The 21576-nt window shown below is 53.1% G+C and overlaps 3 protein-coding genes across 3 annotated transcripts; all 3 read left to right on the top strand.

Annotated features, from left to right (window-relative positions):
* Positions 1–311: 311 nt before the first annotated feature.
* On the top strand, positions 312–7763 carry EAH_00009880 (hypothetical protein, conserved; the record flags this gene model as incomplete). The annotated part of the gene is made up of 14 exons (XM_013391841.1): positions 312–414; positions 666–1312; positions 1705–2130; positions 2220–2453; positions 2751–2963; positions 3079–3201; positions 3470–3677; positions 3792–4447; positions 4680–4904; positions 5237–5574; positions 5751–6233; positions 6345–6720; positions 7242–7627; positions 7724–7763. 14 exons carry the CDS (start codon positions 312–314, stop codon positions 7761–7763), a joined length of 4458 nt encoding a protein of 1485 aa, XP_013247295.1.
* A 3536-nt stretch (positions 7764–11299) lies between these two features.
* Positions 11300–13688, top strand: EAH_00009870 (nuclear movement domain-containing protein, putative; the record flags this gene model as incomplete). The annotated part of the gene is made up of 5 exons (XM_013391840.1): positions 11300–11391; positions 11483–12022; positions 12224–12360; positions 12769–12929; positions 13485–13688. The coding sequence occupies 5 exons, from the start codon at positions 11300–11302 to the stop codon at positions 13686–13688; spliced, it is 1134 nt and encodes a 377-aa protein (XP_013247294.1).
* Positions 13689–15754: 2066 nt separating this feature from the next.
* EAH_00009860 (Plasmodium falciparum CG7, related) lies at positions 15755–21576 on the top strand (the record flags this gene model as incomplete). The annotated part of the gene is made up of 13 exons (XM_013391839.1): positions 15755–16180; positions 16312–16641; positions 16921–17062; positions 17425–17627; positions 18088–18174; positions 18548–18628; positions 18844–18905; positions 19146–19304; positions 19720–19819; positions 20170–20317; positions 20521–20675; positions 21267–21319; positions 21468–21576. The coding sequence occupies 13 exons, from the start codon at positions 15755–15757 to the stop codon at positions 21574–21576; spliced, it is 2055 nt and encodes a 684-aa protein (XP_013247293.1).

The raw sequence follows: 21576 nt of genomic DNA, 5'->3' as shown, positions 1-21576 counted from the left end.
TGCTACACCATGCGGTGCACTGACAGAAGCAGTAACGACAGCAGCTAAAGCTGGATATACGGGGAGAGCGTCTCGTGGACTAGAGGATTGCAGTGCAGGCAGCAGCAGCTGCTGTTTTGGCATAGGCTGCTGCTATTGTACAGTTGCACGCTAAGTCAGATGCGGAGCAAGCTGCAGCAGATTTGGGGTTGCTGTTGGCGTGGAGGCTTATAGCCCTGCTGCCCGGATGAAGACCACCAACTGCAGCAGGAGCAGCAAGAAGCAACAGCAGCAACGGTAGCAGCACTGGTAGGATCTAGGCCGGGTTAGCAATGCAGGTGGAAGACTTCGACAGGGCTGTGAGCGCCCTATTCTCTCAGGGCAGCGCAGCTGTTAACCCTGCCACGAGATGTGAGGCAGAACAGTACCTCAGAGGTAGGCTACGACTCTTCCTCATATTTCTTTTCCAGCTGTTCCGCTAGTTGCGTACATTCTTCCTGTACCGTTGGCTGTACGCTCTCGCGTCTGCCACCTGTGTTGTGCTTTATTTCCTAAAGCAGCGCCGCCACGTTGCTGCTGTTGCGCTGCTCCCACTGCTGCTGCTAATGCTCTTGTCGCAGCTGTGACTACCTTAGCTACGCTTAGGTTGCATGACGTGTGCTGTACTTGGGGTGCTTGCGTTGCAGCGGTCTGCGGCAGTAGCAGCGGCACCTTACTGTTGCTATCGGCGCTGCAGTCCCGCTGTTCTCTAGAGGCCAAGTTCTTCGCGTTGCAGCAGCTGCTGCAGCTGCTGCCGCAGCAACAGCAGCAGCAGAGGCAGCAGGTCAAGGAGATGCTATTCAACGTAATGCGACTTCGTGTGTGTAGCCTGTGGGCTTGCCGCAGCAGCAGCAGCAGCAGCAGCAGTGGGGAAGCAGAGAGCCCTGCAGCGCAGCTTGCGGCTGCTGCCTCCGACCCAGGCTCAAGCTCCGATGCTGCTGGCGTGCACAACAAGCTTGCTTTGTTGGTGGCACGCATTCTAGCAGCAGACATCGACAGCAAGGCAGTAGCATCAGCAACTGCAGCAGCGGCGAAGGCGGTGTTCTTGCCTTTGCGACTGCTGCTGCACCAAGAGCTGTGCGCACTTTGTTTGCAGCTGCAGGAGACAGAAGATGGGCGGATAGCAGCGGCAGCGGCAGCAGCAATTGCTGACCGGTGCAGCGCCTGCAGAAGCCCTGCCTGTGCAGCAGCAGCAGGCCGGGACCTTGCTGCGACTCTGGAGTCAATCCGTGTTGCTCTGCGGGTGCTTTTGGTCTTGCACCAGGAGTACCTAGAGGATCTGCCTTCCTCCGCTGTAAGCTTCTCGCCGCTCATTGGCGGCAACGGGACGAGCTGGCGGTGCCACCGCTGAGATGCTCCTTCTACTCTGCTGCTGCTGTGCAGCGAAATTTGTGCACCTTTGCTGCAAGTGGGGTGCTGCTGTGCCAACAAGTTGCTGTGCTGCTGCTACTTATGTTGCAGCGTCTGGTAGGAGCCTGCTGCCGCTGTAACTGAGCAGCAAATGAGAGTAGCCTTTGCCTGTTGACTGAAGGCTTTCCTGTGGCTTCGGTGCAGCTTAAATGCGTTGCTTTCGCTCCGTTTGAGTGCAACTTCAACTTCTCTGATGACGGCATTGGGGAGAACTGCTGTCCTCCTGCTTGGCAGCAGAGTGCTGCTGCTGTGCTGCTGCTTCGTGCTTTGCTGCAGCTATCTACAGCACTCAAGGGCTCGTTCCCGTTCGATGAGGAAATCGCCGGTGGCGGGCAGGTGGCAGCAGCCACCTGCCCGCCACCGTTCTCTCCTCTCCTTCTGCAGCTGCTGCGGCTGCTGCAGCTGACACACAAACACAGCCCCGCTCTGGGCAGTGCGGTACAACTGTGCTGCTCAGTCGCAGAGAGGTATGTGGGGTGGATCGACTTGCTGCTGCCGCCACCGCCTCGGACAGGTGTAACAGCGGAGGCGCGGAGCAGCAGCGACAGCAGCAGTAGCAGCAGCAGCAGCCCCAATATGCTGCAGCTGTTAGGCGGAACGTGGTTGTCAACAGGCGTCTCCGATGCGGCTTCTGCAATTGTAGTGTTTATACACCGTAAGATGGAGCCTGCCGCACGGATCGACCTTCTGCGTCGCATGGAGGTGAGCATCAGGAGGTGCTGTGGCATTGGCGTGCGGCAGGCTTTTGGCTTGTGCAGTGGGTTGCTGCGTCTATTGGTGTGCATGCGCAGATTATTGAGTGGCTTTTGCACGAGATTCCTCTCACGGAGATCGCCGCCACCCCCTCAATGATAGTTCCGTTTGCCGCGATTGTCAATGCAACCACAGCAGCCTTGACAGATGCTACGGCGTCGCTGGCAGAGAAGCTGGAGGGAGCGGAGGGAAGCTTAGGCTTGGGGTCAGTAATGGCGGACAGCAATAACGCTCTGGTGGCATGCAGGAACCCTCGGGAGCTGCTGCATCAGGTAGGTGTTAAGCTGTTCTGTTGCAAGACCAGTGACAAGCCTCGCAGGCTGATCACAACTGGACGGGGATGTCATTGCTTAGTACTGCTGTGCGTATGGTCATTCCGGAGAACGTCTACAGTCCCCTTTTGCTGCTCGCATCGTTTCAACGACGCGATATGACACGTAGCTGCAGCGGTCTAGCTCACTCGCTGCCAAGTGCAGCTCCTTACTTCTGCTCCGGCTATGCTTGCAACTGCAGCTGCTGCGGGTGCTGTGGATTGTATTGGCGTGGTGGGTCGTGTTGCACTGGCTCAGGGGTTGACGGCTTTGTGGGCGATGCTGCCGCTATCGGTGCAGTTGTTGGGGTCTGGAGGTTTAGAGGTCTCGAGCTTAGTGGTACCGTCCCTGTCCCTACTGCTAACCAAAGCAGCAGTGTTGCAGCGGCAGGAGACTATCTTGCAGCAGCCGCTTTCCACTACCCGCCTTCAGAGTTTTCTCCTGGAGTTGCTGCAAGTGCTCCTTAAGAGGGTCAGCCGCAACTTCTACCCGTGCCTTTTCTGTTGCTGCTTTTCCTGTTGCTGTGTTTGCTGGTGTTGCCTGATTGTGAGCGCTGTAGACTTCTCTGCTTTCGGTGTGGTTGCAGTTGGCAGAGGTGGATATGCTGACGGGAGCGACAGAGCAGCAGCATCTGCAGCAGGAGGAGCAGCAGGTTGTTTACAGCAGCTTGGATGATGAGGAGCTTGAGCAATTGCGTGCTTACAAGGAGGTAAATGAGCCAGACACACGCACAACGCCCTTTGCTACGGTTGCCGCATTTCTCCAAAGCAGCGCAGAGTGGAGGCCGCGTTGCTGCAGCATCTGATTTTATGGTGAAGTGCGTGAGTGGTATGTAGGGCCTCTCGTAGTTGTTCCAGCTGTGTCGCGTTCCTTGTGAAGTTCGAAAAATGTGAAGATTCATGAGTCATTGGCCACGTAGTCGCCGGTCACCCTAGCGACAGTTTGGGGAGAGCAAGGCTGAGTTTGCTGCTTCGCAGGCGCTCACTGGGCTGTTCAGAAAGGCCTGTTCTGCTGACCAGAGCCGCGTGCTGCAGTGGATACAGGAGGGGATCCAGCAGCACCTGCAACACTTGCGGCACCTGCAACAGCAACAGCAACAACAGGGTCTTCAGCAGCGCAGGGAGCAGCAGCAGCAGCTGGCAGCATTGTTACACATGCTGCTTGTCTTGACCGACGACATAAGTGGTGGGAGGCCAGTGCAGCTGTCAACGTCGCCTGTGCTGCTGCTGAACAGCTGATGCTGCCGCTGTGTGCCATTACAGATTCTGGTTTTGTGCCTTTTGGGCGGGTTGTCTGCAGACCTTCCTGAGAAGCTTAAGGATACCTCCAGCCAGTTGCACGCCTGTTTGTTGCAGTTGCTACAGCTGCTGCATTGCATGCACGAATGTGGGGATTTTTCTTGTGGGACAGCAGCCGAGAATTTTATGAAGGTTCTTGTGCGTATTGCACCGCTTCTCGGCAAGCAGGAGCAGCAGCAGCACATCCCGGAGGCACTCTCGCTGCTGGCGGGGCCGCATGGCGTGTGTAGCAGCAGCACCACCGTCGCGCCGAAGGCGTGCCTGGCGTTGCTGCGATTCGTAAAAAATTGTTTACCGTACTCAGCTGCTTACACGGGCCTTTTGCTGCAGCACCTGCTGCAGCAGCAGTGCCTTGATATCCCTCGCAACAGCAACAGTAACGGCGGTCCTCGTCAGCGACGCGTGCGGCCTGCAGTTTCTCCCAGCTGCGGCAACAGCAGTAGGCAGGAGCCCTTGGCGCTGGCAGCAGCAGCGGATGTTTATGTCCACCCAAGGGCGTTCCAGGTGGAGCAGCAGCTTCTGTTGTTCGAGGCGGCGGGGGTCCTGCTGGGCTGCAAGCAGCAGCTGCACAGTCGGTCGGGGAACTCTCCGCAAGAACAAGTCTTGCTTCTGCATGCACTGCTTGCGAAAGCCACGGCGGCCTTCACTTCCGAGATTGTAGGCGCCATAGCGTTATATTTGCATCAGTTGCAGGGCTTTTCTAGCTGCTACGCTTTCAGCAGCCCGTATGCTCCGGCAGGCTGGCTGCGAATTGTTGCAACATGAGGCTATCGTCGGAAGATACCTCTCTTGTGCTTATTTCAGTCCTTTTACTGCTGCATGTCTGTTTGTATGCCATTATGTTAAGATATAATAGATATTTTGATGTTCGCTTGTTTGGGTGGTGCAGCAGCCTGCTGGAGGGGATACGGCGCCGGCAATGGCGGTGTATTGTTCACGCTGCGCCAATGCGCTGGCTTCTCTTTCAAAGGGCTTTCAGCCCTTCAAGCTTTCGGGTGCCCTAGTTGGTGGGGGGATCGTTTGCAGTTCAGGGGCCGAGGCAGAGGCCTCGATACAAAGGGAACTCGAGAAGTCCTGGCTGCGTGCGCTGCAACTCTTCACAGACGCTGTGCGCGTAAGCCCTTGACACATCTGTGGGCGTAGTCTTCGAATGTAGGGTGTAGGGCCAGAATTTTGCGTTGGGGCCCAAGGGTGTGGGTTCGGGGTTTCAGTGTAGGTTGTAGGAACTCAGCGTCTGATCATGTATGCTTTTCAGTTAACAACAGCCGACGCATGGGCCTGCCGCTGCCCTTCCGCTTGGCTTTCTTTCTTTGTGGCGGTGCCGAGTGCATCTGTTAGTTTTTGCATTGTGCTAGCGTGTTTCCGTGGATCCGCCTGTCTCCTTTGGTCTGTGCGGCTAAGCGTTGCTGAGGATAGGGGTGGGGCGATGCGTTGCTACGCTGACAGGTGGCAGGGGCACAGGGCAGCCCTTTAAACGTTGGAGGCACTAGCTTGGTGCTGCTTCCTCCTTTGCTGCATGCATGCATTTTTCTCCTGCGGCGACTTCTTTCTCTTTTGGGGCCCCTCGCAGCCTCTTCCATTGGGGCGCTGGTCCCGTTGTTGTATGATGCTGTGCTGGTGGAACCCGACGGTGCAGCAGCTGCATCGGCAGCAGCAGGCAGCCTGCAGCAGCAGCAGCATTCCCCAGAACTCGCCGCCGAGCTACTCAGCGGCTTCTTCATGCAACTCTTTGTCTCTCTAAAGGGACCTCCTCTACTCTTCTTGCTATTGCAGCATTTCCCTTTGTAGGCTTCCATCCCGTTTGACTATTTCTGCAGGCGCACAGCTGTTGCTGGCTACAGCTGGGATCTACGTGCGAACAGCAGTTTAGTTGCCCTCCCGTCTGTCCTGTGGATTGTTGCAAAACGTGAGATGTCGCAGCTTCTGTCTGGGTTGTCAAGTTTTCGTTTTGTTTGTATAGGGTACTGGAGAGACACTTGGGGCTGTACCTGAAGGCCGTTGCTGCAGCCTCTCAAGAACCCAACTCCGCCGAGCTGCAGCGAGAATGTCGAGCGGTGCAGGAGCAGTTGGCCTTTGTCCTTGCAACGGCGGCGAGGGAAGCCCCGGAGGCGCTTCTGCGCTTTGGTGCCGCTTCACTGATTCACGTTGACAGCAACAATAGCATCAACGGCGAAGGCAACAGCAGCAGCTGCAGCAACAGCAGCGCTTCCTGTTTCCTACGTACACTTACGCAGTGCCTCGAAGGGGGCAGCAGTGCAAGCCCGGACAGCAACCTCGTGGGGCGACAGCAGCATGCATTGCTACAGCTGCTGCATCAACAGCAGCAGCAGCTGCATCTGTTGCTTTTTGGGTCGCTGCGTTCCGTGTGTGGGGAAGCTGCAGTGACGTCGAGGGTCCCCGAAGGGACTCCTGTGCCTCACGGAATTGCCAGCACCACATGGAGGTGCATTTTGCTGTTGCTGCTACTGTGCTGCTACCCTGGCGGCTCGCCGACAGCAGCAGCCGCAGCAGCGGTGCAGGCTTGGGCGCATCTTGCGGCCGCCTGTGTATGCAGACCTGAGAGCTGCATAGACACACAGCAGCAGCTGGACCAGCAGCAGCAACAGCTGTTGCAGCAAGTCGCGCAGCTTCCTATCGAGCTGCAGCAAGTCCAGGAAGCAATGAGGGACTTTACGAGGCAAAACGCTACCCTTGAGGCGCAACTGCGGCAGCGGCGTTCCCAGGGTGCGTCTTCACAGATGCTGCAACAGCCATTGCAGCAGAGTGAGGAATTGCAGCTACTGCGGGAGCAGCAGCGTCAGCGTGTCCAGGGAATTCACTTGCAGCAGGCGGGGCAGCAGTTATCGCTTCTTCTCCCGCTCTCTCCTCTCTTTTATGTGACCTCCCGTCTATTGGCGTCGCTTAAAAATGACGATCCTCAGCATGTCAAGGTATACTGGTGCTACTGCTGCTGCTCTTGCTGAACTTGAGGCATCGCATGGCGCACGGACAGTTTAGGCTTTAGGGTTCAAGGCATCCCAGCAACTGCTCAGCGTGTTTCTAGCCAAAGGCCATGGCCCTACTTCTTTGCGGCTTGAGTTACTGCGTGCATCCAATTGGAAATAATTGCCGTTTTTCCCTTCCTCACCTGCAGTTTATTTTGCCCTTTTTCATCGTTTCCTTATTCTGTTGAGGTTTGCTGGTGCTTTTGTTTCTTCTCGCACTCCTGCGTTCGCTTTGTCGTGTCTTGTCCTGGCCTCTTTTTGAATTCATAAGGTGCATTTCCGCTTTATCCTGCTTCTGATTTTTATCGTCGTCCTGGCCTTTCTGTGTCCTGATTTGTGTTTGGTCTTCGTTGGTAAGTTAGTCTCCTCTGTGGTTCTTTCTGGTTCGGCTTTTCTCCATCTGTGTTCTTTCATTGTTTTGCTTCCATATGCGTTCTATCCGTCCTTTGTGCGGCGTTCATTTGCAGCTGGCAGCGGACATCGGAGGCCTATGGCGAGTCTGCGGATACGGGATGCCTCCGGGGACTCCTCAACGGACAGCGACAGCAGCAGCAGCAGCAGCAACAGCAACAGCAGCAGCCCAGTTCGTATCCCTTTTCAGTCCACTGCGGAGCGGCCTGCAGGAGGCGCTAAGGGAGGGACTTTCTGAGCGAATTGGCGATTCTGGTGCTGTTACTACTGCTGCCGCTGCCCTAGTGGAGGTACGCAAGCGCTTGCTCAAGAGTCACACCACTGGTTACTGGATGCTCCCATCTGCTGATGCCGTTTACGACTCAAAGGAACACGAACTTCTGCTAGACGGCCTACACACGCCCTCTCGGGACGTCTTGACATGCATTCATGCATCGCTAACGTGCGTGCATGCGCCGTTCCCGTGGATGCATGTATGCGTGAACCATTTCCGTGCGTGCATGAACCGTTTCCATGGGTGCATGCGTGGTTTCTGCAGGCGTTGGGACAGACAGACGGACAGCAACTCCGAGAAGTGATGAGGACTTGGAGGCGTCAATTTTTGCCGAAGTAGAGGCAGCGGACTTCAGCACTAGGCGCGCCTGCTGACTCAGCTCGAAGTGCAGCAGCTGCAGTTAACACTTCCGTTGATGGCAGCAGCAACTGTAGTAATGGCAGCAGCAGATATGTAGGCAGCTGGCGCTCTGGTGGTAATTGGAGTTCGGCTGATGGTGTGTAGATAGCTCGTGCTATATGGGCAACAGATGTATAGACAACTGGCGTTGCATAGACAGCTGCATTTGGTGTATAGATGGCTAAGCATATGCTCGGTTCGTTTATTTGGGCTACTTAGATGTGGAGCCTGTGCGAGTTGAATGTTATGCCCCGTGCGGGCGTACTCGAGCTCACGTCTTTAAATGCAAAACAACAGGTTAAAAGTCGATTTGCACTTGCGGACGTTTCTGGTTTCATTCCCAACGGAATTCACGGAAATTTTGGTACTCCTAGTGTTGGCTGCGCTGAGCACACTGCAACTGTTCTGCCACCGACGGGCAACGAAGGCTAGCTCCGGACGGCACATGCGTAACGTTGCGGGGGACGGCTTGGTGTTCGCACTCTTGCGCATTTTGCATGCCCTGCAATATGCAAGCACTTCAACTCCCCTGGGTTTGAAGTACCTACGGGACGTCCCTCGTAGTAATTTCCTCGCTGATTTTGTGCTCCATTCATTCGCAAGCCGCTGCACAGCTTCAGCAGAAGCATACCCATGCAGAGGTATGGGAATGGCTGCCAAGAATTGCAACGCCAGGGCAGCCCACGGTCTTTCGGGGTAACCCAGGGGAGCTGGGGATTGTAACGCTGAATAGTGCGCTGTTGTATTAAAAGCTATTCCACACGAGGAAGGGAATCAGGTCACCAATCTCGTTGGGTGTAGAGCCGCACACAATGGACCAGCGTGCTGATCATGCATTACCGCTCGCATCCGGGTGGCTCGTTGTGGTCATATCGGCCTACATCAAGCAGCAACGTGAGTTAGCGCCAGAAGGCGCCAACGAACTTCGGTCCCTTAGCAAAAAAGATGATTGCGGGGAAGCGATGGAGCGTCTAGGCATTTTTAACAAAATTGAACCACTCCCTCCGCTGGCCCTCTGCTGTAACTGAACACGAACAGGGGATGTATTGACGACACCGTAAAAAGCTATGAAAGTTTGTGGTTCCTAGTAAAGCCACTGTGAAATCCGTTGAAACAACCGTCCGTGGCGGTATAGGAATCACCGTCCGTTCCTCAGCCACCTGTGCATGTAAGGGGTCTGAAGAACGCATTTTTAAAAAGGAAGCAAGCGCTGCTGCAGGCAATTGTAGTTGCATTCCACAACGCTTGGCCAGTGGGGTGTTGGAATAGTGCTTCACCGACAGCGTTGCTGATACCCTTGAAACACATGACTGCCAAGTCGTAAGGCGGGAGCCGGAAAAACCGCCCAACAATTCTATCATTATCGAAGCCTTGAAAACTTCTCGTCAGGCGCTTTTTGTTTACTCCCCACCAGACCGCGGAGTGCTCCGAATGCTTCTGCTTTTCTGCCGTGAAACGGGGTGGGTAGCATCGTGATTATTCAACAATTCTTCAAGTCGTTGGATTGCTGAGAAAGCAACACCCCAAATGCTGGGTCACTGCCGTTAGTTCCTAGGGAAGAGTATGTTGAAATGTGGGAGCGCCTGCGCTGGAGGCGACGCCAGATGGGGTCTTGCTTATGGCAGTCTCTGCTTCGACCTCTGTCTAGACAAGTTGTTCGTCCTTCTTGCGCAGACCCGGTAGAGGGGCTGAGATGCAAGCAAACCAAATGGGTGGAGCTACCGTAGTAGGATGCGAGACCGAGGAACTTCTGAACGTCCGGACGAGTGTACAAATATAGCGCGCACTTCCGTAGTGTCTCTTGCTTCGTCGGATCTGACTCGGGTCGCGCTACCGAGACACGAAGCCCTGAGAAGGAAAACGGACACTTTCGTGTTTTTAGGAACCACCGTTTCTCACATGAGAGCTGCAGAGCACGCTGCATGCGCCGCAAATTCTTCTGCAAAATTGGGCTGTATACACGCACGTTCTCTATGTGTATGATAAGCGATTTCTACAGTTCCGCCCCACAGCCCCCTCTCCGCCGGCCTACCCAGTCACCGATCACCACTCTCTGCGGTGGACCTCTGGTATGGAAAGTTGATTTAGAAGCTCCGAGTTCGCCGTTGTACTTCTGTTCACTGTATCTGCCTTGGCATATTCTTCCTGTCGTAGAGCTATAGCGGCAGATGCCCTGGTTGGACTTTTCTCAGTTCTGTCATAGTCTGTTCCCTTGTCGACCTGGGAACGAACTTACATCGCAGTACATTTCGAAAGATATCCAAAGTCTTGATGTGCTCCGGAAGAGCAGTGCACTCGAATATGTATACCCACCATTGCCCTGGCTCCCCGTCTAATAACGAAGGTTCCACTTGCCACTGTACCTCTTCGGCTGCACTCTACAGAAGAGAGCACAGTTCAAGGGGAGCATCAAATTCGTCCACTGCCCCTTCATTGAGGCGTCCATCATATCTGCACGGTCGGCAGATGCACTCTTCACAAATTGTTCTCGATACAGAGACTTTCTCCTCTGGATGGGATGTAGGTACTGCGCTCCCTCCAAAGCGAAGAGGCGCCCAGCGACCTTTCCCCTCCCCACCGGAGAGCAGATCCTGAATGATCTCGATTATGCGAAAGGACTACAAGGTTGAAGTTTTGACAAGTATTCTAGGGAGAATACAGATTTTCTAGGTCTCTGTTTTTTTGCAAAGTGTCTCCGTTACTGGTCAGTGCTATGCAGCGGGCCACCCTGCTGTGCCGTTGAAGTTCGCTGCTGGCGCAATCTGCCCTGATCACCTGATCAACTATGTGGTGATACTAAGCGGAGGGAGGGCTCTTAATCTTCGCTGAGGAACGTCACAAGCTGCGGTAGAGTCGAATACTTAAACGAATAGTTCCTCCCAGAAGAACTGGTCTCCCCTTCAGTTCCTCAAAGTCATCGACACAGCGGCCCAAGGTCCCCTTGCTGGTGCGGAGACGACGCGGCCCGTCATGCGCTGCAAAAGTACCTTCCGGCAACCAATGCCGCCAGCTGCATGTGTAGGCGCAGCCACATACTCATGCTCCACCAATGCAGACAGTTGTTAAACACTTATTTACCCCTGCATAGCCAGCCTGCCTGCAAGTAGAAGGCCACGTACCAAACCTAAGCATACTGTGCCTTCCAACAACGATGCGACGAAGCCACATCTTCACTAGCTATGGCATACCATTGTAGGTACATGCAGCAAGGCTATATAGGTCCCTTTCGTAAAGATAACGTATTTTGAAAGGTGTGAAGGAAGGAGAAAATACCTGCGCTCTCCCTCTCCGCGCCGCATACCCCCGCTGCGACGCAGTGCAGAGGGGAGTGTAACCGCATCGTTATAGTGCCCTTCAGTTGCAGAGGGACTAGAAAGGTTCGTACCCAAATACGTCGACTAGTCCAATTCATATAAATGTAATCCAATGGACATAGCAAAAATGCTCTCTCGCCCTGAAACGGCCCTACGCGCCCGTACCTCAGCCCCAAGCGGGCTGGAGACTCGGCGTGGCGCAGTGCGTATCGTGCTTATGTAGGTGCAAATATTATCTATTAGGTTAGATATTGGTGTGTAAAAAGCAGTTGGCAATAAAAGCTGCCATTCTTCTGCCTGTGCTTCCCAGGCACTTATCATCAGACACCATGGGGTCTGCAACAGGCGACAGCGCTGAGGACAACCGCTTCGACGGCTTGTTTGCAACAGTGGCAGAGCAGGCGGGCGGTATTGAACCTCTCTTTGATTATTTCTTCGGTTTTCTTTGTCGGAAGACAGACTTTTTTACCGTGGGCCGCGCTGCGTGCAAGGACATGCTAGACAAGTCTTTCCGCAAGTGGACAGACAAAGCCACTGAAAAAGCCGAGAGAGAGCGCTTACAACGTGAGGAACAGCAGAAGAAGCAACAGCAGAAGCAGCAACAGCAGCAGCAGCAGCGGCATCAACAGCGGCAGCAACCAGTAGACCTGAGCAGTAGGCCGAAGGTCGAGGAGCTGACCGAGGAAGAAGAAGCGCTCTTCGCCCCTCCTGAAAGTAAAGCAGCAGAAACACCCTCCACGGCAGCGGAAGGAGCAACAGCCAGTAGCAAAGAAAAGGGAGAGGAAGGATCTACTTCAGACGACGACAACGAAAGCTCTCGACCGGAGGGCAACGGGGGCCAGACAGACAAGTGAGGCGGCCTCTTAGCGTATATTAATCATTTAGTACTATATTGAGAGTGTGTTTGCATTTGCCGCCTGCAGGGAAGAGGACAAGTCCCGGAATTTGTTTGTTTGCGTGTACTCATCTGTTCCTTTTTTCCTTTTGCCTTTGTGCGTTTGCTTATGCTTTGTTTGTCTTCCGTTTATTCTCTGCGCTTCGCCATTTTTAGGTATCGGTGGACTCAAACCTTGGAATCTGTGGATGTCTACGTGCCCATGGGCGAAGGCGTGCGGGCGGCGCAGTGTCAAGTGAAGATAACTGCCACTTCGCTGACTTTGGGTCTTAAAGGACAACCACCGATTTTGAGTGCGAAGGAGACCACGCTTCGATGCTGTATTTGCGTATTTTGCCTCGTTTTGGAGCTTGTTTTATTTGCTTCACGGTGGCTATAGCTGGTTCGAGTTGTTCCCAGATTGTTTCGCCTGCCCATCTTTCCTTTTGAACTGCATGGAGTCATTTGTCCTCCTGTCGCTATTTTGCCTCTCCCATGCTTTTCTTTGTCGGCTTCCCGAATCCTGTCTCCGTCTGCTCTGCAGATGTTTGGATTTGTCTGTATGGGAGTAGCTTCGTCTTTCAGTTTTTGTGGAGGCCATTCGCGTGCCTTGTTTTTGTTCTTCTCTCCCACACAACCGAAAAGCATCGCAGCTCCCCTTTTGTCTGGTCGCTTGCCAAAAATATTTTCGCCTTTTTGTTGGCTTGCGGTGCTGCATTTAGACGGGGAGTTCTCTCAAAGAGTGCAGGCGGAGGACAGCATGTGGACACTGGAAGACCGAAAGACTCTCCACCTCAGTTTGGAAAAGACAGACAAAATGCGTTGGTGGAGTTGCGTCTTGAAAGGCGACCCCGAGATCGACACCAAGACGATTGTCCCTGAGGTACGTGAGAGCAATCATCAACGGTGTCAATCACCCCTTGACGAAATGGATACTTCCGTATATGCCTTCAACTGTATGTGCCTCTGTATACTGTTTCGTATTTGTATATCCCATATATACATCATCTATACACAAATAAGTGTCAATGGGACACGGAAAGTATCACCTGCTACTGTGTACCAGTGATGTATTGACTTGCTCTAATTAAATCAGTCGATCAGCACGAACAACCAGCAAAACATTGCTTTAGTCAACACGCTCAAGTTCCAGCAGTGACCTTGCACAGATCCAAATAAGCAGCACTGCAGAACATCTGTACGCATAGAATGAGCCGATGCGGGCATGCGCTACTCTGCTCATCGATTTAGTGGATGCTATATTTGTGGTTCGTGCATGCCCATGTGCGTATGTACACGACCTATGCAACAGTACGCATGCGCAGATTTGCATTGGTCGACTTATTTGGTTAGATCAACCTTCGTGTGTAGGGCGTAATGGGTAGGACTGAGCGTTTAGGGTCTGGCTTGCGTTGTGTGTGGCTGTGTGCTTGTGAAGAACTCGAAGCTGTCCGACTTGGACCCAGAGACCCGCGCCACAGTCGAGAAGATGATGTACGATCAACAGCAGAAGCAGAAGGGGCTGCCCACGAGCGACCAGCAAAGGCAGGCAGAAATGCTAGAGAAGTTCAAACAGGCTCATCCTGAGCTGGACTTTTCGAATGCCAAGATTAACTGGGGAGGCTCGGGTTGGGGCGGCTAAGGATTCATGTTCTGGGCGTTAGGCTTACGCTTGCGGGCTTAGGTTTTAGTGTTCCGCTGCGGGTTTTTCGTTGGTGGGCTTGTCTGCTCACACTGTTTAGACACCTAGGGCTCCACTACATGCATACTTCCATACTTCAGGTTGATATAGGCGCATTGCTGTAAATATACCTATATGTTATACGTAACGTATGCATATGTGCGCAGAATATTCGTGGCTTTCTGTCTAGTATTTTCTCAGAATACGCAAGTATAAATACCTGCCAAGCGCAGCTGCTTTTGCCTACAAGTGCGAGTTATTCACATATTTATACGTACATCCTAAATAAATGGGTATCGATGTGCGGGTATGCATCTGTATAAAAACCGAAGCGGTGTGGCTGGGGCCTGCCTTATGGGGCGGCTTTCCTTGGGTTTCCCTGGGGGTTGCCCGGGACGAACAACAGACTAACGGGGAGGGCTTCTCTTGTTATGCTTTCTGGTTTCGTTTCGCTCTGTTTAATTTCTTTTGTCTTTCCAACAAACCAAGGCGACGATTCGTCAAATGCAGGTTGGGCAGTAAGGGGTCCTTGGTGGGCTTTCTTTGGACAACGGAAGCCCGCGGAATCACCCGCACACCGTTTAGCTCCAGGGCACTGTGTGCATTAAGCTGAACACCGTCTCGTTTGGGTCATTTCGTTCAAGGGTTTAGCGAAGAATTTAGTCACATAGCAAAGGGAGCCACAGGCGGCCGTCTGGCGGTCGTTCGTCTTTGCACAGAATAATGGGGAGGAATGGAGCTCCCTACGGAATGCGAATTGGGGGCTGCAGTGGCGACGACACCGGGACACATACAAAAGGAAAAGGTACAAAAAGCAAAACGGTAGAGGAGGGCATCGAGAAACAGGCAAGCAGAGGCTCACGCAAAACGAGAAGGAAACATAAGAGAAACAGACACGCTCGGTAGGAAGCGTCTCATGGAGCCATTTGGTGGTCTGAGGGCCTGCTATTCCCCTCGTGGGAGCCTAGAGGTGTCCTACAACAGGTTGGTGCCCACACGCTAAAAGACGCATCGTGGAAGTGTGAATGTACATTGCGCGTACGCATACACTCTGCGAGATTTTATGTTACGCACCTTGCGGAGACGATATTTATTATACTTACATGTTGCACAGCAACGGGGGCAAGCCAGGCGTGGCTTCTTCCGGACTAGCCGGTGTATCTTGAACCGCCGGATGCTTGTGCGTGTGTGTTCAAGGAGGAGCAGTTGTGTGTTTTGCTGCAATTCTCGGGTCCCAATGCACCATCAGATATGGCCATGTTGTATGCAGTGTGTTAGTGGGAGAGGCGGCGGCGTTTGGCCGAACTGGGGACCTGAAGTGTATTTGGGGTGATAGGGGGTGAGAAGCGTGTATGCATGCGTCAGGAATGGCCTCCACTGAATGATTTGCAATACTGTCCTGTAACCCTGTTGCATTCACAGCTGCACACCGTTTATTCGGAACGTTTCATATTGGGGAGCGGAAATACGTCAACATGAATCGAGAGCACATACGCGTAGGCTCCGCAGCATTAGATTAGGCCACTCAATAAGATGCACATAATCTAAAAAGATGGCGCAGCACAATTTTGTCTATCTACTTTTATTGATAAGTAAGTACTAGTGCAGCTCTTTGCTGTCAACCCTCGCCGGCTCCGGGCTTGAGCGGCCTTGCAGCTGGAAGTCCCCCTCTGCCCGGAACACAGCCACAAAACGTTAAAATGCTGGAGCTGGAACTTTGAGTTTTGTCATCGGGTGATTATGCATATCCTCATCTGCCCTAAAAGAGCGGAAGAACAGCAGCAGAATCTCACATGCTGGAGGAGCGGTCCACTGGCTCGCGGACTGCATGCCACTGGCGGCCTCCCGCCAGTTCTAGGGCCCGCTTCCGTCAGGCCCTTGAACTGGCGAGAGGCCGCCTGTGGCACCTTACGCTAAATAAAAGGAAGTGGGAGGGGGAAAAATTCATTTCGAGTTTAATATAAACGCGAGAAAGACCTATTTGCTTATAGAGCCGCCGGGTGGGCGGCGCTTAATGGGTGCCTCTCATGTCTAAACCCAAAGGCGCCACTGCCTCCTCCGCGCCTTCACCGCTGGAAAGAAGTGGAAGGCAGTTCAACAATGAGCGTTTTAAGGACAGAGATGACTTCTGGTTGGATAGGGAAGCATTCTCGGTATTTGCACGGCAGCTAGACACCTCCCCGGTCCGCAGCGGCTTCGCTCTGCTCCTGCTGAGCCCATGCCAGTCCCCTGCGGTGGAGAGCAATGGTAACCCCACTATGGGTACCCGAGGGTTCCACGGGACTCCCTATTCTGGCAGCACCACTGGACAGCAGTGGCTGCGCCGATATTGCGAGGTGAAGGGCAACGTCTTCTTCTATGCGCCGCACGCAGAAGCAGCCTTTGAGGGGGCGTATTTGCTTGAGGACTTTGTCTTTCAGAGCCTTTCTCCCACTCGAGCTCTTGCTATGGGGGTGGGCATTACACGGGCCCGCTGCACCGGCGCCTGTTCTCTTTAGGGTAGCTACTGTTGAAGCGTTCATGCACTGCTGCATGTGAACAAACCAGCAGCTGTGTAGGGTACCTGCGGATGTGTTTGTCTCAGCTAGTGCCAGAGTTGCCTCTCACGGAAGGAGACGGGGACCGGGTGAAGCAAGGGGCTGTCCTGGTGGGAAGCAGCCGTCACGACGGGGTGTATGGACGGTATGTGAGGCCTCTTGTGATGCTACTGGAGTCCTCGCGCGTCGCTGCTAGATGGAAAGAAACCTGCGAAAGTTGCAGCGCAGCCGCCCTGCAGCAGCATGTACGTGAGCTGCAGCAGCTGCTGCAGCGGGAACGAGCTGCTGCTTCGAGGGAGAAAGAGGCCACAGCGCTGATAGCCAAGCAGCAAGAGATTGCCCTAAGGGAGACAGAAGGTTCAAAACAAACACTTCTGGTGCGATGCAATACCTGTTTCCAGGCACAGACGAGTCCCCGTCCCCGTATTCCTTCGAGTGCATGTACCCTTCACTTCCTTTACCGGCCTAGCCAAGCATCCAACCACCACAACTATCGTATTAAAATCCTCACACCACAAGGCTTTTGGTAAAGCCTCTGTGCTGCTGCTGTTTCTGATCTGACTGCTGCGAGGGCTGGTGCTGGTGTCTCCGTGCTGCACTTTGTTGGCGCTGCACCGGCTACTGTTTCTGCTGCCATTTTTTGTATTGACGTACAGCTGGAGATAGAGCGTCTGCAACAACGCAACCAGCGTCTTCAGGCCACTGGAGAGGTGACTGAGAAGGCGGCAGCAGAATTTGTAGATCAGAAGATGCACGAAGTGTCCTTCCTTCAGAATGAACTTGCCTCGCAGCTGGCGGGTACAGCTTTCCCCTTTTTTGTTCTTTTTGTGCTTGTTCCCGTGTCCTCTGCTCAATATTTCCGCCTGACCTGTATTATCGCTTCTTTTTCTGTGTAGGGAGTGGTTCTGCCCACCTACGCCTGTTTGTCTTCCTTGCTTGCGCTTGTCCTTGTTCCTGTCCAAGGAGACGCCTGCATGCATACGCATGTGTCAGCGTGGCGTGTTTGCTGCTCTGTCACAGTTCAGGCTCGGTGTGTGCTCCTGCTTGTGTTCCTGTGTGTGCGAATCCTGAGAATGGTGTTGCCGCTGTCTAATGCTTCGCAGCATCACAGTGAGTGTGTGTGGCTGAGCTGCTGCTGTCGACGTGGTTTGTACTGCTAGGTTGCAAGCGCCTTGAGGCGGAGGTTGTGGAGCTGCGTGAGGCGTTGGGGGCTTCGCAGCAGAAGGCACAGCAGCTGGCGACGGAGAATAGCCGCCTCAACTGCCGCGTATCGGACCTACTGGAGGATTTGGAAGACGCGAAAGATAACCCATCTCGCTTCGCTCTTGTGATGAATCGCCTGCGAACCGCCAATCAAAGGGCTGTAATTGAAAATAAACGCCTCAGGCAAGTGCACAACACCTTACGAAAGAAACACATCATCCCGCTCACTCTCCAACGGTGCAGCAGGCAACTTGGAGGGCGTCCACCAGCCACGCGGCTCATTCAAGGGGCCCCACACCTGCGCCTAGCAGTTGCTGTGGGGTACCAGCCACGAACAGCTACACTAGCAGTAGCCTTGGGTTACAAAGTCCCCGCCGCAAGTCGATGCACTGTCGCCTGCCGCAGCGCTGAGGCTGCATTTTTCTGGAGGTGTGGGAAGGCTGTTTTCTCTTTCGACGCACATGGCGAAGTTGTTGCTGTGCGATGTTCGGTTTTGGGCGTGACCGCAAATGGCACTGGAAGCTGTCCAAGAGCAGTCCTTGCCTTTTTGTGTCGTTCATTTGTATGTTTCGTCACTGTGACTCGCTGCTTACGTTTATTTTTTCACCTGCTTCACTGAGCTGGTACGTCTGTCCATTGCCTACAGGGAGGAGAACATATCCTTGACGCAAAACTTCCATCAACTGGAGGACAAATTCAAAGAAAAGGTAGGCACCAATGCCCTATGCCCTTTACAACAAACCAGAAGTCTCACACTAAATCCCCTAGCCCCAAACGCTAGCCGCAAAACCGAAACCGTAGACGTCAGTCATGCAACGTGAAGGGCTTCCACATAACAGCCATGGTCCCTGGTACTAAACCTTCTTTCCAGATGAGGCAAAGGAGAGAACGAAAGGGTTTTGCTTGCAAATGATCGCTTCCCTGTCGTTGGTCCTCCTTAAAGGGAGACGGCTAGCATGCTGTTGTTGCTGCTGCCGTTGCTGCTGTGCTGGTGCTTATGTTGCTGCCGATGTTGGTGACAGTGGTCCAGCTGCAGCAAAGACAGGCCCAGTAAATGCATGTTTTTGTGCTATTGCTAAGGTGGCGTTGATTCGCCAAGTGGCGGAGATGGGAGATGCCTTCGACTTGTTGAGGAAGTGGTTAACGTGCAGCGAGCTTAAAGTGGGACCCACAGCCTGCAGCCTCATTTTTTGAGGCTCGTATTACGTGTGGGAGCTTTGGATCGTGCAGAGTTGAATCGCCTTGCTCGTGGTATAATACCAGTTGCGTACAGTGAGCGCACCAGTACCTGCAGGGCGGGGAGGAAGGGCACGCTGAGGAAACTCGGGCTGTGTGTTCAGGGGAGGTTTTCTTGCGTAGATTGCTGCGTTACGCAGATACGCTTCTACGAACAAGGTTACAAATGGTCTTCCCAGCAGGAACAGGAAGAGCGCGAAAAGTTAGTCGTTGTTCAGCGCATTGGGTTTTAGGGTTCAGGATATCCGTGGGTCTCTCTGGGATCGCGTAGACAAAGAAAACGCCTGAGAGCGGGTGGGAAGCGGATACGGCTTTCCAGCATTGCGGAGAACTCTCGTTGTAGCAGCCTGCTGTAAATGCATGTAGTGGAGTTAGGGTACGGCCAAGGGCCTAGGGTTTAAGGCTGGGGGCTTGGGTTTTTCCTTTTTGAGTTTCTCTCCAGAATCGAGGAACTTCAGAGAGCCATTAGGGTCGCGGAGGCTGCAGCGCGGTCGAGTTACATATCCCACAGGGCTTTTCTGTTGGGCCAACAGCTGAAGGCCTGCACCGTCAATCCTTCGCAGAAGGAAGTATATGCGTTCCTTAAATGCGTAGGCATACCGTGCTTGCAGCTAAGCGCATGCAAAAAATGCACAGCACAGAAACTACATTCACAGAGACATTCTAAGTACCCTTATTCTATTTTTAAAAATTGTTTTCTCCGTTGCTGGGGCAAGAGGAAATGGAAAATAGGGACGACGACGCGCGTAGGAGACAAAGTCCTTGATCCTTGGTCAGCAGCAGAGTGTTCAAATAATAGCAAGGTAGACGGGCCACAGACACGAGGAGGAAGGATGGAATGAATTTCAAAGACAAAGCTGGGCGAAGGAAGCAGACAAAGCTGGGCAAAGGAAGCACACAATGCTATTTGAAATTCGTTTTTTCTTCCTCGTCAATGTAGCTGCATATGCATTCCCTTCTCGCGCTTTTTGTCTCCTTTCGCTGTGTGGTTGTTCCTATTTCTCTAAATTAAACAGAAGAAAAGGAAACGAAATTGTTGGGAGGAGGAAGCGGGAGGGGGCCTCGAGTCGGGCCAGCAGCTTTCCGAGGGCGTTGACTGTTTCTTTGCATGTTTGCGTGCGTGTTCGTTTGCTCTATGCATGCTTGCCTGACTTTACCGCAGTTTGTGTTTGCGTTCCCCCTTCTTGGTTTGCTAGTATGTGCGGATGTGTTTTTGTGTGCGCGCTTGTTTGCCTTTCTGAATGGAGACCGCTTCCTTCTTTCCTCATGCTTGCTAGAATGCGTGCATACATGTTTGTTTCCCATTGTTGTTTCCCTCTTCTACGCGCCTTACGTGCCTCCCAGTAGTAATCTATCTGGTGTTTTTTCGCGTCTTTTATATTGTTTGTTTGGATATTTGCTCACTTGCCGGCACGCTTTTTGGAAGTTTTATGTGTATTCTTGTCTGTGTGTTTGCACGCATGCAGAAGCTGGATCGCTTCGGCTGGTTGTTTGGGGAGGCTGAGCCCAGCCAGCTCAAAGAGGAGGAGGGAGAAGGACTGTGTTTTGGGTGGCACGCTGGGGGGGACGGCGCCGGGGACGCTGGCCGAGGGGAGGCGATTTACCCGTTTGGAGGTCCGCGGCAACACACCATGGAACCAGTCGCTCTAGAGAACAGATAACACAGAGGTCCACACAGGAAACAACACCAAAGGAAACAGAGGACGAACAACTTCCCCATGCAAAACGAACACACAAAGACGTTGCCTTGCTTGTATCTCCTTCTTCACTACCTGGGTATAGTGCAAGGATTCACATTTCCTCTCTGTGTTTGTTAGGGCTGGAGGGTGGCCCCCAGCTGAACTTGGTGGCGGACGTTTGCGTTCTGCGAGCTGTGGAGAAGCTCGTTCCCGCTGGGGAGTACCTCAAGCTCAAGAATTTGCATGCTTTGCTGCAGCTAGACTTCTCCGAACTCAAGGAACTCCACCAACAGGCAAGCCGGTCAACCGTTTCCTTGTTGTCGGGCCGCGTCCCTTCCTTGTCTCGTTTTTGCCTTTTTTTCAGAGCATTTTATCAGCATTATAATCCCCACTGTTGCGAGTATAGCAAATGCCCCTCTCCTCGTGCGAGTTTCCTCAAATATTTCCTTCAACTGTTCACCTTACGTTTGCTTCTCCCTCCCGTTTGCTCCATCGTAAATGTTTCCTGCTCAGAGTTTATTTAGAACTGTTTCTTCATGATAACAGCTTCCTCCGTATCCGCCTCTCTATGGCTGTTTTCTTTGCTGGCTGGTATCCAGTAGTTACCTCTTACGCCTCTTCCTAGCCCGTTTTGCACGTTCCTGTTACGCGGCGTAACCTTTTAGCATCGTGATCGTCTTTTTTTAACTGTTTACCTCGTTGAATTGTTTCCTTTTTTGCCTTGTGCATATTTCAAGTGTCTCCTACTTAACCTACGAAAGAACTGTTAGCTGAACAGTGCAGGGTCGGGGGTAAAGTGCGGAAGGCTTGGCTTTTTTGGCGTTTTTCGGCAGAACGCTTGGCGCCTAACACTTAGGGTTTGGCTTATATGAGTTGCGCCGCAGACAGTTGACAAACTCGTAGAGTGCCGCACCCGTTTGCGAGACCTGAAGATGCAGTAAGAGCATTTGGGGGTCTCTTTCGTAGTGTTAAACTCTTCCTTCGTCTTCTAAATCAAAGGCATCCATCACATCAGGAGCCAGGGCGTAGGGTATAGAGCCTATGGTTTAGGCTTGCTTGTTTTTCTTGTGGTGCCTTGGGTGCAGATGCGCCCTTAACCAAGCGTCAGCGGATTGGGGTCTTTTTCACCTGAACTCGCCGGGGGCCATACCAGAAGGAACAGAAGAAGCGAATGAGAGGAAAGGTGCATCTTAA

This window comes from Eimeria acervulina, genomic scaffold, assembly GCF_000499425.1.
Source record: "Eimeria acervulina Houghton genomic scaffold, Eah_scaff50, whole genome shotgun sequence".
Classification (NCBI taxonomy): domain Eukaryota; phylum Apicomplexa; class Conoidasida; order Eucoccidiorida; family Eimeriidae; genus Eimeria; species Eimeria acervulina.
Note: the sequence above shows the minus strand (reverse complement) of the source record. Positions and strands in the feature narration are given on the sequence as shown.